Source organism: Choloepus didactylus, chromosome 17, assembly GCF_015220235.1.
Source record: "Choloepus didactylus isolate mChoDid1 chromosome 17, mChoDid1.pri, whole genome shotgun sequence".
In the NCBI taxonomy this organism is placed as follows: Eukaryota; Metazoa; Chordata; class Mammalia; order Pilosa; family Megalonychidae; genus Choloepus; species Choloepus didactylus.
This window is the reverse complement of record NC_051323.1, coordinates 75,925,070-75,940,469: the sequence shown is the minus strand read 5'-3', so window position 1 is coordinate 75,940,469 and position 15,400 is coordinate 75,925,070. Positions and strand designations below refer to the sequence as shown.

The window sequence follows — 15,400 nt, the reverse complement described above, 5'->3', positions numbered from 1 at the left end:
AGGGTGGCAGGGGCTCCGCAAATGGAAGCGGCTCCTGTCCAGACCGTCGGTCCAAACTGGGCGCGGGGCAAGGCTGAGTTTCTCCCCGCCCGCGGACCATGGGAAGACCGCACGACTTGGGCCCGCTGGAGGGCAGCGGAGAGGCCCGGCCTCCGCCCTTCGCCCCGGGGCCGAAGCGCCCCGAGGATCCCGCCCCGCCCGCCCGGGAACCCCACCCCCAGCTCCTTCCCCTTCTTCCCGGGCGCGGCGTCCCCTCCCCTCCCCGGTCCCCCTGGCGGGAGAACGGCGACCGTCCCCCCCCAGCTGGCTGTCCGGCTCCTGCCCTGCGGCGCCCGCCCAAGACGCGCTGGGCTCGGCCCACTGACGGAGAGGAAGTGACTTGACCAAGGTCACGACGCCAAGTTAGGACTTGAAGCCTGTCCGCAGCCTCCGAGCGCACGCGGAGTTTCAGAATCGGGGAACTTTGGAGAAGAACTTGGCCAGAGCGGGGCGCGGCCAGGGTCGAGGGTCGCCCGCGGCGCAGCGCGGCGGAGGGCGGCGTCGGGTACCCGCCGACGGCCGGGCCGCGGCCCTCCGGCGCGCGCAGCCCGGGGACTCCGCCGGCCGCCGCCTCCCCGGGGCGGGCCGGGCCGTGGTGGCGACACGCCAGGCCCGCTCCGGGGCGGGGCCGCCTCCCTCCGCCCCCTGGCCGGGGCCACCTCCCCGCGCGGGCGCCGCGCCGAGGCCAATGAGCGCGCGGGGAGCCGCGATGGAGGCTGGGGCGGCCGGGAGGGCCCGGGACCCCCGCCGCGCACCCGCGCACCCCGCGCCAGCGGGCCTGGAGAGGGGCACGGCAGAGGCGCGGCGCCCGCGCGGGGCATGGAGGCGCCGCTGGCCCGCGCCGGCCGCCCGAGCTGCGCCCCGCGCCGCCGCGCCTCCAAGTTTGCGGGCTGACCCGCGAAGTTGCGCGCGGGCTGGGCCGCCGGGCCTGCCCCGCGCCCCGCCGCCGCCGCCGCCATGGGCATCCAGGGCATGGAGCTGTGCGCCATGGCCGTGGTGGTGCTGCTGTTCATCGCCGTCCTCAAGCAGTTCGGCATCCTGGAGCCCATGTCCATGGAAGGTAACGCGCGGCGCCCGCGTCCGCCCGCCGCTGCCCCGGGGCCGTGGGCGGCGGGGAGGAAGCGGCGGCAGCCCGGGGGCTCGGGGACGCGGGCCCGGCGAGGGGCAGCCCCGACTGCGTCGGCCGCCGGCCCCGCCCGCCCCGGAGGGCCGGACCTGGGACTGCAGAGAGGGCGCGGCGCCCGGGGACACCTTGAGCCGGCATCCCTGTCCGCTCCGCCCCGCCCGAGCCGCCGCCGGCGAGCACGGCCCCGAGGCCGCCCAGGGAAGGGCGCAAGGCAAAGCCGACAGCCAGGGGCCGCAGAAAGCCCCCGCCGCCCGCCCGGCCGCCCCCCTCGCCCCCACCCCACCTCCAGGTCCTCGGCCCCAGGCGGAGCTCAGCAGCCAGAGCCAGAGGCTCTGGTCTTCCTCCTAATAAAATATTAGAGGAGGAGCAGACTTGCCCTCACACCAGGCACTGATTCCTGAGACCCCTGACGGAGGAGGGAACCCCTCCGGGGCAGCTGCAGGGGACCCTGACCCGCCAGGGCTGGCCCGTGCCCTCCAGCTGGTCCTGGAGCAGCGGCTGCAGCCCTGCCCCCCCGGCCAGCCCTGACCTGTTGGTGTCACCTGGGCTCCCCACCTGCCTCAGTGCCCTGCTGACCTTGCCGGCTGCCCCGGGATGGAGGGAGGGAGGAGTGGGTGCCCCTCGGGCGTGGGGGTGCTCCCCGAGCCCCTGAAGACAGGAGGGGTGAAGGACCCAGAAGAAAGCCCTTCCTCCACCTGCCCTCAGAGGCCAGAGCTGCCCCTCCACAGGTCCCCGAGAGGCCATTGGTTCTGCCACACCTTTTCCCCAGGTGAGCAGAGAAGGGGCTTCCTAAAGACAGTGGAGCTTCAGATTTTCGTTTGGGGAGGAAGAGCTGGGCCTGCACCGGGCTGGACCCGGCCCCTGGCGGGGTGTCTGGGACTGACTTCACCTGTGCTCGGGACAGGATGGAGAGAGGAGTGGCCCGTCCTGCCTTGCCCAGGACCCTCGCCTCCCAGCTGGGCGTTTGTATCCCCTTTCGGGGTCCTTTCCCCACCTGGATCTGGGGGTGCCTGGGAAGCCACAGCCTCTCCGCTGCTCTTCTGTCTTTCCGGATCCTGCCAGGGGAGGGTAGGCTGCTGGGGCCACCAGGGGCCGGGGACGCCCAGCTCGTCCCACTTGGCTTAAAACTGTGACACCCAGTCATTGAGCCGCACTCACGGGGTGGGGGCAGCCTGCAGCTTGCCTTGGTGAGGTCCCAGGAGGAGGGGTCCGTCCTGCCAGGTGGTGTGTCCAGGACGGCAGACAGCACACCCTTCCTGTGGGAAAAGCCTCTCCCAGCTCTACCAAGTCGGTCTTTCCTGGTACCCGTGCCCGCTGGAGCTCCTTGGAGCTCGGGGTCTCAGCATAGTGGGGGAGCACAGAACCGCAGTCAGCATCAGTGTCTGTCACCCACACGCTGGTGTAAAATCCCTCAGCCTTTCCCCACCTATAAAGGGGGCTCTGCGGGTCAGCGGGGCTTTTCCCGCCCAGGCCCCCGCTGCTGTGCCGTTGCCGTCACCGTGACTGGCAGCAGGAGCCACCCGTCAGCCAGGGCTGGAGACCTTGCCTCCCTCCGTCACGCGAGGGCCGGCCCCTCAGGCGGCCAGGGGTCCCCGCTCCCCTCCCCACGCCTGCCTGCAGCCCGGGCGCCTCTTGTCCTCTGTGGGCCTCCGTGGTTCTCATCTGTAACCGAGCAGGTTGGGGCGCCCCTGGGATTGCTGTGAGCTAATGGATCCGGATTCTAGCAGCGCAGCTGGCTAGAAATAGACACTGCGGGCAGGAGGCCGCCCCTCTGCGCCGGGTGCCCCTCCAGGCCACAGGGCGGGCGGGTGGCCATCATCCCTGCTGCTGCACAGGAGTCCCTGGGGGGCGTGTGGCCCCTCACCGCAGGGCTGGTGACAGCGAGTGAACGGGCCTCTTCTGTTGGCCACCTAAGATCTCGCCTTCCTTCTCCGATGCCTGGGGGGTGCCAGGGAGGAAGGCGCTGCTGCACTTCTCCAAGCCGGGTGGGGTGCGAGGGCCTGGGCCTGGGGTGGGACAGCTCAGTCCCGCTCTGGGCTTTGGGACATGGACGCACGGGGCTGGTCCGGGAGGGTCACCCCTGGTCAGCTGCAGCCCCTTTGCTGACCTGCAGCCAGGTGGCTTCTGAAGCCCCTGAGATTATGGGTAAGACAGTACGTGTGTGTTTTCCCTGGAGCGCTGAACTGAGGTCCCCAAAGGGGTTGTGTTCCTGAAAGGCTCGACTGCATGGCTCCCGGCTGTCCTTGGGGGCCCTGAGGGGCCTGGGGCTTGACGGCCTCCTCGCCAGTGTCCCCCAGCTCCCTGCGTGATGGGCAGTCACCTGCAGGGGCCCCAGCACCTCATCTAGACAGAACCCCCATCAGGCTGGGATCCCTCACCGACGTGACATTTCTTCCAGCCCCGTCTGGGCTTGAAGTGTGGGCTCTGGTACGTCAAGGGCCGTCTGCACCAGGGGTCGGCCTGTGGGGCAGGGCCTTTGTCTCCTTCTCTGCAGCACCCCCGGGCCCTGCACCGCACTCGGCCCCAGGCACCCTCTCCAGAAGCATTTGCTGAGTTCTCCAGGGAGAACTGGCACCTTCTCCGGTGCCCCCGGCCCCAGCCTGTCCCTACAAGCCCGAAGCCAGGTCCTGCATGAGCTGCTGACTGGGTGGGCCCACCAGGAGGGGCAGTGGGGAGTGTTCAGTGTCGGCGGTGGATAGTGGGGAGACCGGCCTGGCTGGGGGCGAGAGGGGCGGGTGGCAGTGGGTTGTGACTGGGCTGCAGGCCATGCCATCTGGGGATGTCCCCTGCCCCACCCAGGGCATTTAGCCCTCACCCCATGTGGGTGGCCCTTGCTTCCCCAGTGGCTCTCAGGTGCAGCCGGGGCTGCCAACCACTGCTGTGAGGCCGCCTGGCACAAGTGGTCCCCAAAGCAGGGCCCCAGGCAGTGGAACGGGTTAGACATGCAGGTTCTCAGGCCCCACCCGGACCTGCAGAGCCTGACACTCTGGGGTGGGCCCGGCAGCTTGTCGTTTATCAGGCTCCAGGTGGGCTGTGCTGCAGCTCCGGGGTGCGGACCCCTGTCCCCGCCTAGGGTCTGACTTGGCTTCTACTTGGAGAAAGCAGGATGTATGGGGAGGCCGAGCAGGACCACTGGCTTCTGTGTTGAGATGGGCTTGGGGTGGGGGTGCAGGCGGGAGCCCCGAGGCCTATTGGAAGTCCCCGCAACCATCAGGAGAACGATGGCAGCAGAGGGGGGAGAAGGGCAGGTTCTGGAGATGGTTTGAGGGAGGGGGGCAAGGGGAGGGCCACCGAGCTGGGCAAGACCACTGTCTCCGTTTGGGGCAAGGGTCGTTGGGATGTTGTGTCACCTTCTGATGGCAGCTGTGACAAATGACCACCAGTGTTGTGGATTAAAGCAACGCAAAGCCTCTTCTCTTTCTGTCCCTCAGAGGACTGACCTGGCCCCCTGGGCTGAAGTCCGCACCCCTTCTGGCAGCCCCCGGGGAGCCCCTCCCTGGCCTTTCCCAGTGGCAAGGCCACCCGGGGCCTCTTCCTCTGTCTTCAAAACCAGCGACGCTGGGCCACGTCCTTCTGCCCTGCCACCTCCCTGGGTCACTCTTCCAGCTCCATGTCTCCTCCTAAGAACCTCGTGTTCTCTTGGGCCCACCCGCCTGCCCCAGGTTACCTCCCTGTCTCAAGGGTGGCTGAATGGTGGCCTTAATTGCCCTCTGGTTTGTGACCGCTCATGTCCACTGGTTCTGGGATCCGATCGTGGACACCCCTGGGGGCTGCCACCACAGATGGCTAAAAACAACAGGTGGAGATGCCCGGGAGACTGCCGGCTACGGGCTCACCTGGAGGTGATGCGGGTGCAGCCCAGGCCTCCGCAGCAAAGCAAGTATCGCGACACAGCGCGTACATGAAGCTCTCGGTGTCCTGGTGCGTGTGCAAGTTATGTTTACGCTGCACTGTAGTCTACTGCGTGTGCAGCAGCGTATGTCTAAAAACAGTGTTCAGCTCTTCATTCAAAGGTACTTTCTGGCTAGAACGTGCTGACCGTCACCCGAGCCCTCGGCAGCCGGCGTCTTGCTGGTGGAGGGTCCGCCACAATGCTGACGGCCGCTGACCAGGGCGGCGGCTGCTGAGGTCGGGGTGGCCGCGGCAAGTGCTTAAAATCAGACAGCGGTGGAGTTGGCCGCGTGGACTGACTCTTCCTTTCACTTGATCTTTTGGAGGCCATTTTAGGGCTATTAATTGGCCTAATTTCAACATTGCATCCCAGGGAATAGGGAGGCCCGAGGTGGGGGAGAGAGATGGGGAGCAGCCAGTGAGGCAGCTGAACCCGCAGCATTTATCAGTCAAGTTCTCCATCTTCTGTGGTGCGGCGTGTGGTGCCCCCAAACCATCACCAGAGTAAGACTGGGGATCCCGGATCCCAGAGCACCATAACAGATATCGTAATAATGGAAAAGTTTGAAACCCTACAGATTACCAAAATGAGACACAGAGACGCAAAGTGAGCGCACGCTCTTGGGAAAATGGCACCGATGGACTTGCGTGACGCGGGGCTGCCACACACCCTTGATTTACCAAAAACGCAGCCTCTGCGCAGTGCAGCAAAGCGGCCGGCTCGGACGGGGCCTGCTGCGTGTGCGTCTGGCGCTCGGGGTTGCGGTCTGGCCTGGGGGGCAGAGGTCGGGCTGTGACACCGCGGGACGGGCTGCAGTGGGGCCACCGCATGGGTGCCTGAGATGGAAAGGGGGGGGAAATGACCCAGGTTAGCAGGTCGGGGAGAAGAGAAAAGCTGCAGGGAAGGAGACCCAAGGAGCAGCCCCTGGGGCCAAAGGACCCCGGAGAAAGTGGCTCCTGGAAGCCCGGGCAAGGAAGGGGCTCCAGGAGAGGGAGGATCGGCCCCGAGGATGTGCCCCGCGGCGGATGTAGTAGCCCCTCCCGGAATCCCTGCGGCCCACCAGCACCCCTGCCCCCCTTGCCCTCCAGTCCGGGCCATCTCACTGCTAGTCGGGCTGGCAGAGGTGACCCAGGGCTGAGCCGCTGGTGGACATCCTGCCCGCTCTTGTGGCTGCCGACGACGTGGTCGTGGGCTCCAAATGTGTCGGGAGGGAGCGCGTCCCTGTGTGGGGTTGATACAGCCTGGTCCCCCGGAAGGGTCTCTGTCACGGTGCAGCCTGCGGAGTGGCAGCTCCTGGGGCTTTTGGATCCCTAGACGTTTGTCCCCAAAACCTGGCCATGTGTCGTGAAGCCCGGGTGGCAGCATAGCTGTTTGGACCAGTGAGCAAATACTGAACGTGCAGGGGCGGGGGCTGCAGGAGCCCCCGCTTGGGCGAGAATGGATTCCTGCTGGGGGCAGGGGGTGTGTTTCGATGGGGGACTTAAGCCCCTTGCCCCAAATGAGTGAGTTGTCGTCAAGACCATGAGAGGTGAAGCTACAAACCCTGAAAAGAGGGGGGCCCACGCAGAGGACTGGGGAGAGGCTGGGGGGCCCTCTCTCCAGCACCCCAGGTGGAAACAGTCTCCAGGGGCTGAAGCAGCTGAGGACAGAGCCCCTCCCGGCTGGGGTGCGGCCCCCCTGCAGCAGCTCGTGCTGGAGGAACCCACCCTGGACGTGGCACCCCGACCTGCAGCCCGGCTGGTTTTATCTCCCCAGTTCTAGCCTGGTCTGGCCACCAGCTCACGGGGTGACCTGTGCCTCGATTTCATCATCCACAAAATGAGACCCTAACACAGTATTTCCCCTCTGCCTCCCAGGGATTAGGTGGGTTAAAGCACTTTGGAAAAGTCAAAAGAGAAACTCAAATCTCAGACTCCCAAGGCTGGGGCAGGCCTGTAAGGGTGAGTTTGGGCTGGTGAGCCGGGGCGGTTCTTTGCAAGGTTATCACATCGCATTGTCTGCCCCTGTGGTTGTCGACTGCGGGCAGTTTTGCCCCCCAGGGTACAGGTGGCAGTGGTCGGAAATGTTATTGGTGTCACAGCTGCAGGAGGGGAGCTGGCATCAGGGGCAGAGGCTGGAGTTCAACATCCCGCAAGGCCCAGGGCAGCCCCCAACGGATGTATCCTGAGAAACTGTTCTAGAAGGCTCATGGGCCAGGGCTGAGGGGGCTGCCCCTCAGGCCCGCTGGGTCGGGGCGAGTCCCCTCTCCCGGGCTCACGGCTAAGGGGGTCGGCTGAGCGACCCCTTCTCCCGTCCCGTCCCTATGGGTTCCGTTGGCTGACCCCATCCTGAGATTCTCCGCGCACCCGTCCCGCCACCCTGGTGGCCTGTGGTTGAGCAGGACCCGGCCGTGTGCATCCCGGCCTCCGCCAGCACAGGCGCCCGAGGAGGGGCGGCCCCTGGGTCCGAGTCCGAGTGGGGCACGGAGGAGGTCACCTGCCCAGGTGCGCAAGGTGTGCAGACGTGTGCACACGAGGGCGCGCTCGGGGAGTCTTCACACTCCTGCATTCCTGGCGAAAGGGCCCTGGTCCCAGCTCGCCCGCGGCCACATGTCACTGGCTCATACAGAGCTGGTGCGGGTGGGAAGGGGGACAGCGGCCCTTGGTCGGCGCAGGGCGGCGGAGCGGCCTCATCTGCTCCGCGAGGCGAAGCCCCCGGGTCCCGCCTGCCGAGGCAGCTGCTGTCCGGGCGGGCTCCGGGACCGAGGGAGAGGCCGGCTCGGCCCGTGGCTTCTGCAGGGCCGGGAGGTGGACTGTGCTGGGGGACCCGGGGCGGGGCCTCCTCCTGCTCGGGGGGTCTAGACCCACTCAGGTTTCAGAGCGGCGCAGCCCCAGAATCACACACGAGCTTTCTAATACCCCCCAGCAGATAAACGGGGTGCAGCTCAGAGTGTAAAAGGCATCTTTCACGACGGGCCCCCCACCCCTGGCAGTCCCTGGGCTCACTCTGGGGTCTGGTGTCCCCTGACCAGTGGGAGCCTCTGGGCTGGGTGCTGCATGGGGCTGAGACCACCCCGGCAAGTCCCCTCCCCGAGTACAGTGTCATCCGCAGGCCCCGGTGGGCACTTCTCTGGAGCAGAGCACTCTTGTCCCTGAGGTGCTGGGAGTGGCCACCCCCGGCCCCGAGGCCCTCAGAGCCCTCCTGCCCTGGCCCGCCCCCAGGCTGACAGGGGTCTGACACCCCCAGAGCCCTTTCTTGCCCAGCCCAGGGGCTGCCTTGGGCTCTGTCAGGGCCGCCGGGACAACGCACTCAGGGGGTCGGCTCAGAGCCCTGGGATTGATTGTCTCGGTGCTGGGGCTCTGACGGCCCGGCCTTGGTGGGGCCAGCTCTCTCCCGGAGTGTTCCAGCATCTTCCGTCACATGGCGAGCTCTCTCCTCCGGCTTCTGCTGACTTCTGGTTTCTCCTGCTCGCGGCCTCTGAATCCACTTTGTTTATAAGGACCCCAGTGGGGGTGGACGCCCACCGGAAGACGGTGTTCTCAAACGAGCCCCCACCCTGGCTAACAGGCTCTTCAGGGGTCCTGTTTATGGGGTCCGCACCTGTGGACAAGTATCTTGTGGGGAGGGGATTTGACCCCTGGCAGGTGCAGTGGCAGGGGTGCCCCCGCGTGCAGAGGGGCCTCCTGGCGACACAGGGTCACGAGGAGGTCTCGGGGAAGCCACCTGTGCACGGCCTGTGGGACCCGAGACCGTGAAGATTCTGGGGCCTCCCATCAGGAAACCCAATCAACCTAGTATTGAAACGCTGCATTTGGGGGGGGGTGTCTCAGAGTTTTCCCTGGTGACCCCACTGATGCTTTTGAAACAGCAATTTCTTTAACAGTTTTGCTGAACGGGGGCTGCTCTCGCCTGTTGGCCCTGGGGTCCGGGCCGGGCACAGGGGCTCTCAGGCAGCCTGCAGGGGGCTGGGGTGTCCAGGGCCGCCCAGGAAGTCCCATGGGGCTCATGCATTGGGGAAGGCCAGGAATACCCCTTTTGTGCCCACCCCGCAGAACCTGGAGCACCTTACTCAGCGAGCGGAAGACTCGGAGCCCCCTTCCCGAGCCCGTGTGGGTGGGAGCCGCTGCTTGAGCCCTGGAGCCCCCGGTGGGCCCTGCAGGGTGGACTGCAGCTGGGATGTGGCCTAGGAACCAGGACCGGGAATTTTACGTGCCCAGAAGAAAGCCCCACTTGTAACGTGTCAGGATCGTACAGCTCGGGGACAGTCGACTTTGAAGCAACTTCAAAAGAGCCCACTTGAAATTGGCCTCATGCTTTCCCTGTGTTTGCTGGAGGTGTTAAACTTGATCCCTGAGCCCTGGTGACCAACTGATCTCTAGTTGTCGGGGTGCTGTGATGGGGAGGGGGTCCGGGACCCACCCCTGGAGCCAAGCAGAGGTGAGAGGGCGAATGTGGAACCTTCGCCCTGGGCAGGGCTCCTTGGGGTGTTGAGGAAACAGCCAGTGCACCCTTAACTGCTGAATGGAGGAGCTGAGACAAGCCAAAGGGGGTGAACCTCGGTTTCCCCCGAGGACAGGTGGGCTGCCCAGCCCTGGGCTGGTGCGGCCAAGTCGGGGCGAAGGGGCCAGGCTGCCTGCATCGAGGACAGCGCCCCCAGCCCTGGCCCTGCCATGTGACCCCATTTGAAACAGGGCCGGTGACGGTGCCCAGACAGCCAGGGGGGGTCTCCCTCCAGTCTGGCTGAGGTCCTGATGCAACTGGACACAGAGAGGAGCCACGGGGGGGCAGCCAGAAGCCGGAAGGCGATGGAACCCAGAAGAGAAAGAAGACACGGCCATGTGCATCGCCTTGTGACGGAAAATCCAAGGACCCCCAAAGCTGGCCGGCTGGACAGAGGATACCACCCCGGGAGGAAGCTGCCTTCCGGCCTCCGAAGCCACGAGCCAGTGAATTCCTGCAAAGCCATCCCAGCCCCTGGAGTCTGTTTCAGCAGCCAGGAAACTAATGCAGGGACCGTGTGGAAATAGGCTCCCAGAAGGGGCGGCCTGCTCCTGGGGAGCGAGGGTGGGGACGGGTCCCTGGAGCCTGGGAACCAGTGGGCACGGGGCACAGGTATTGTCCCCCAAGCTGAGACACAGGAGCGAGTGCCTAGAACATTTCCAGCTGTCGACATACAGTTTTCAAAATTAAAACGTGATTCCTGTTTGTTTGACTCACTAAGAAAGAAACCAGGAGGGTGACAAAGTTGTCTTAGGAACTGATGCTGGAATAAGATCGCTAAATTGGAGTGCACACTGGCCAGTGCCTCACAGGGCAATGAAACACAGTAACTTTGGGGGTTTGGGGCTCTGTTTTCCATGGACATAGGCCATTTGCAGCCTTCTGCAAGCCACATCGGAGCCTGATCCTGACAAGTAGTAAATAGTAAGGCAAGCAGTTGCCTTTAGAATGTTCCTTTTCAACACCGAGAATGGTGTTGAAAAGCCAGGCAGTGGTCTTTCTGTGTCACCCGGTTTCCTGGGTCAGAGACGGGGGTCGCCTGGACTCTGACCGCCCTGCCTTGGCCAGCCATGGTGGCCCCTTCCTGCCCGCCCTCACTTCTTTGCAGCAGCCCCCACGCCCCCACACCCCCACCTGGTCCCCTCTGCCCACGGCCTGGGGCGACTCTGAGTGGAGCAGACGAGCCCTTCCACCCGGGCCCTCTGTGGCTGCCTGAGCTCCCCCGAGCCTCGGCTCAGGTGTCCTCCTGTCACTGGGCCTGGTCTCTCTGAGCCTCTGTCCCTTCGGTGCCTGGTGGGTGCAAGTGGCCGCGTGCTGGCGCCCAAGATGGCCTATGGGGGTGGGCCCGGCCCAGAGACGTTAGGATTAAAACCCCAGGAGGGGGTCCGTGCACCCACTGAGGAGCCCGGCTGAGGCCTGCCCCACGGCGACTGTTCTGGAGCATCTCCCACGGGAGGCCCTGTCCAGGGTGGGGTGCAGCCGTGGGCGAGCTGGGGTCCCTGCTGGGGACTCCAGGGCAGAGCAAGGATGACCCGGAGGGACACTGCGCCAGGGCGTGATGCCTGGAACGGAGAAGGGGAAAGTCGCGATCGGGATGGCTGCGGGGGTGTCCGGGAAGTGTGGGGTCTTCCTGCTGGAAAGTACGGCGAGTGGGGGGCCCTGCGGAGGGGTGTGCCTGCCTGAGGGGCAGTGAGGAGCCAGCTGCTGCCTGGCGGGAGGGAGCCGGGGAAGACAGAGAGGTCAGCACTGGGGGACGCTCACTGGCCAGTTAAGGACTTTGGTTGTTTTATGCGGAGTTGGGGGGAGGTTATTGGGCAGAGGGGGGTCTCATGTTTGAAGTGGGGTTCTCCGGTGCGACGTGAGGAATGGACCGAAGGGTCCAGGGCAGCAGCAGGAGACCAGGGAGAAGGAGGGTGGGACCTGGACCGGGGAGGGAGGGTCAGGTGGGGACACGTGACAGTTCATCGGACGTCTTCCTTGGAGTTGACAGTTTGCTGACTGCTCTACAGAATTTGGACTCGTGCATACCCACGGTTGTGTGAGTCACTTTTACAACCCGATAGTCAGAGACACCTCTCATTGATTCTGCTTTCCTAGAGAACCCTAACTAACACAGGGGAGAAGCGCACACTCCCAGCCCCCACAGAGCCTCCCCTTTTCGTAGCTCTGTAATTTCGCAGGTTTTTAATGGGTGCAACATTTTCTTCTCGTTCTTATTCGTGTTTCCGTGCTGATGACTGTGAACACCGCCACGCGCTTTCCTTGTCCGTGAGTTGCCCGTCATAGCCTCGGACCCCCTCCTGGCGCTGCCGTCCTCTTCTGTCTCGGGTCCTCCCTCTAGATCAGAGGGGTGTTCCCGCCCCTCCCCATATTTTCCTGCCCTCTCATTCTGGGGGCTTTAATTTTTCAAAAACATTTCAATTAACCTCTAATAAATACATGTGTTTATATATGTGCGTGCATGTTTGATATGCGAGTTACAAAGACTAAAATAATGAGCACCAGTGAGCCCATCACCCCAAGAGCTGGAAAAAGGAATCCCAAGAGCTGAAACTGTGAACCCCGAGAGCTGGAACAACGAACCCCAAGAGCTGGAATGAGGAACAGCCTCAGCCTGTGCTCTCCTTCCCCGTCCCACCCCCCGAGATTTGTGTTTAATCCCAGATTTTTGCTTTTATTTTATAATTTTGTCTCTTGGGGCTCCCTACATACTTATTGTCTAGTTCTCCTTGGTTCTGAGTTTCATAAAAGACGGTCTTACTCTGAAGTCCCGGGAGTGATTTTTCACTCAACGTTTTGTTGCCAAGCCCGTTCCTGCTGCAGGGCGGTGGCTCCTTTCCCCGCCGTCCGTCTGTCTGTCTGCTCGGGTTGCTTCACGCTGTGGCCGTGGCGGTGAGGGCTCCCACGCCAGGTTCTCGTGGGCGTCCTGGGGAGGGTGGCTGTGTCTGGGGGTGCCAGAGCTGACTGTATGGGATTTATAAGTCATTACTATGATAAACACAAATGGTTTTCCAAAGTGGCTGAGCCCGTTTGTGTCCTCCTGGCTGTGTCTGAGAATTTCTGCTGGCCTCTGGCCTCTGCCCCATGGCACTGCCAGCCTTCGGGGTGTATTATTATTTCTCATGAGTACAGGAAGTGGCACTGGACCGTCGTCGGAATTTGCATCCCTGCCTACACGTGAGGCTGGGCCTTTTTTTCATGTGTTTATTCCTCTCATTTTGCCTTTCGTATCTGGGCCTTGACTCCACCTGGAGCTCCGTTTTGCAATGCCGTGCAAGGAAGGAACCGGGCTTTATTTTCTTGACGGGGTGAGCCAGTGCACCCGACACCCTCTAGCTGACCTTCCCGGTGATGGGCAGGCCTGCAGTTATTTTTATGGGGCCCCCTCCTCACCACTGGCCTAGGCCTACGTGTGAGCTCACGGTCTGTCTGTCAGTGTAGGAGTCTGTCCTTGCATCAACCACACACTTTTTATGGCTTTTTCTGACAGGGCAATCTCCCTCTTTACTTGTCCCTTTTAGCTTTTCATGTATTTTTTTCATTCCTTCCTATAAATTTCTGAGTATGTTTATTGAAGTTCTCAAAAACTCCAGCTGGGTATTTTCGCAGACTTGCACCGAATGCACAGACGGCTGGGGGAGAAGCCACATCTCCACACTGCCCAGCAGCCCCTCCAGGACGGAATGTCTTCTCAGTTATGCATATCATCTTTCTACATAGAGGTCTTTTGATTTTTGGTTAATACTTAGATGCTTCTAAGTTTTTTATTGCTATTGCAGTACTATCTTATTTTTATTATGTTTTCTAGGGGGTGTTACTGGTGCAAAGACTTGGTATTGATTTTCGAAAGTGAATTTTGTATCTGGCAGCCTCACTCAGCTGGTGCGACTGTTGGTTCTTCGTGCACTGTAGGGACTGTGTCCCGTTCTGTCGTTTCCAGAATTTCCTTAGAGCGTTGACAGGACATCAGATAGTGGTGGTTTCCAGCATGACCTGTCCCAAGTCTTAAAGAGCATGTGTCTGAGCCTCCACCACTCAGCCTGGCGTTTCCTGTACATTTTTGGCAGATAAGCTTCATCAAGTAAAGGAAGAGCCCTTGGACTTCTAGTTTGCTAAGGGTTTTTCTTTTTGTATTTTAATTATAAAGGATGTGGGAGCTTATCAAATGCCTTTGTGCAGTGATTATAATTTTATGATTTTTCTTTTTTATACCATTAAGGATCAAATCTTGTTAACTGGTTTGTTTGTTTTTATTACGGTTGGATTCCGTTGGCTGGCATTAGGGTTAGGGTTTTGCACCTGTGTTCAAAAGTGTACCTACTCTTCATGCTTGTTTTGTCCTTATATTATTGTAGACTCAGGATTTCCGAATTGGTCCCTGGAGTGACAATATGGAGATGGTTGGTGATCCGTAAGGAGCAAATGCCTGGCCCACAGGAGTTCTAGGGACAAGAGGAGGAGATGAAGTGGAGACGGTGAAGTAAAAGAAGAAGTGGGATGAAAAGAGGCTTTTGACTCTATAAAAGTTTCACTTACTATGTTTATTCTTCAGAAACTTAAATCCTCCAGAGAGCGCCTATGCTAAGTCTAAGTCCCAAAACCCACGGGCAACAGCCTCCCCGAAAACATCAACCAGATGCAGCCCCTTCCCCATGATGTTGACGTGAACAAGTTAGGGTGGCAAGATCCCCACCCCGAAGGGAGGCCTGAATAAAAGCTCTAACAGGACATTGGCAAAAAAAATAAAAGATATCCCTGAAGATTTGCGGTCGGGGTTACTGCTTCTAGGGGGAGTGGCGGCCGGTAGCCGAGCCCTCAGCTCTCGGGGCTGCTTAAAGGGTACCGGCGGCGGGGGCTCTTTCCCGGAGGCGAGGGCGAGGCGGAGGACGTGGCCAGGGTCCTCGGCGAGAGGCGTGCAAGGTGTGGAGGGCGGCGATAAGGACAAAAACACTCTTCATCCAGTAGGAGTATGCGCCAAAAAGATTTATTCAGGGGTGATTACAGGTTATATAGGCTGGTAAGAGGGGCAGGGCTGGAAAGGAGGTGAAGTAGCCTAAAATGGCAATATTGAAGGGAGAGGGGCTAGGATTGGTTCTGAGAGGACGCAGGAGCCGTTGCAGCGGGCGGGGGTTGTTCTGGCCACGGTGCATGCGCGCTGGCGGTGGCAGGAGTGGCCTTGGCACCAGGGAGTGAGTGGGTAAGATAAGGAAGTGGGGAAAGGGCAGTTGGGAGAAAGGCAGTTTCCTCCGGCAAGCCTCCCCTACCAGTGGCATTTTGGGTGAGGAAAAGGGAGCTGCCTTGACCTCGCTCCCCAGGCTCGGGGGGGCTGCAGAGGGCACTCACGCCCGTACCTACTACCCTCCCCAGGGGGTGATATCAAGTCCCCTGGCCCAGGCCTGGTAAGTCGAGGCACAAGCCCAGCTACCTGCAATTCCCCTTTCTTTTCTAATTAGAGGAAGAGGCTTTACCGGAGAGTTCCACTAAGGGTGAGGGAAGGGGGAGGTAAGGGAAGGGAAAAAGGGGTTGACGGTGGCTCAGCGAGGCTGGAGCTCAGTGTTGGTGTGGTGCCCGGGCGCTTGTCAATGGCTTCGCTGCAGCAGGCTGGGCGAAGGTGAGGGGTTTAAAGTTCAGGGGTTTAGAGAAGCTGGAACTCGAGGCGAGAGCGATGTTCAGGTGATTGAGAAGGGCCTCGCGGTTGGCGAGTCGACTGGTGGCGTTGAGGTCGCGGAGGGTTGGCTGTCATCTTGGAGTGGGGGGCGTCAGAGGTGGCGAGTCGCTGATACTGGATTTGCACGAACGAGGAAAAAAGGGCATCTGTTTGTTTCCTTACAAGCTGGACAATTTTGCGGATGAGGCAGGGTCCT

At 61.8% G+C, this 15,400-nt stretch overlaps 1 protein-coding gene across 4 annotated transcripts in view; it reads left to right on the top strand.

Annotated features, from left to right (window-relative positions):
• The first annotated feature begins 460 nt into the window (after positions 1-460).
• The window catches only part of KCNIP3 (potassium voltage-gated channel interacting protein 3), a 32,947-nt gene continuing 18,007 nt past the window's right edge, over positions 461-15,400 (top strand). For 3 of the 4 annotated variants that reach the window (XM_037807723.1, XM_037807722.1, XM_037807721.1), the window contains exon 1: positions 866-1,099. In XM_037807723.1, the coding sequence (XP_037663651.1) occupies positions 997-1,099 (103 nt within the window). In that variant the 5' untranslated portion in view covers positions 866-996. Of the gene's footprint in view, positions 1,100-15,400 lie in introns of all 4 variants that reach the window. The other variant, XM_037807720.1, reaches the window with a different exon arrangement.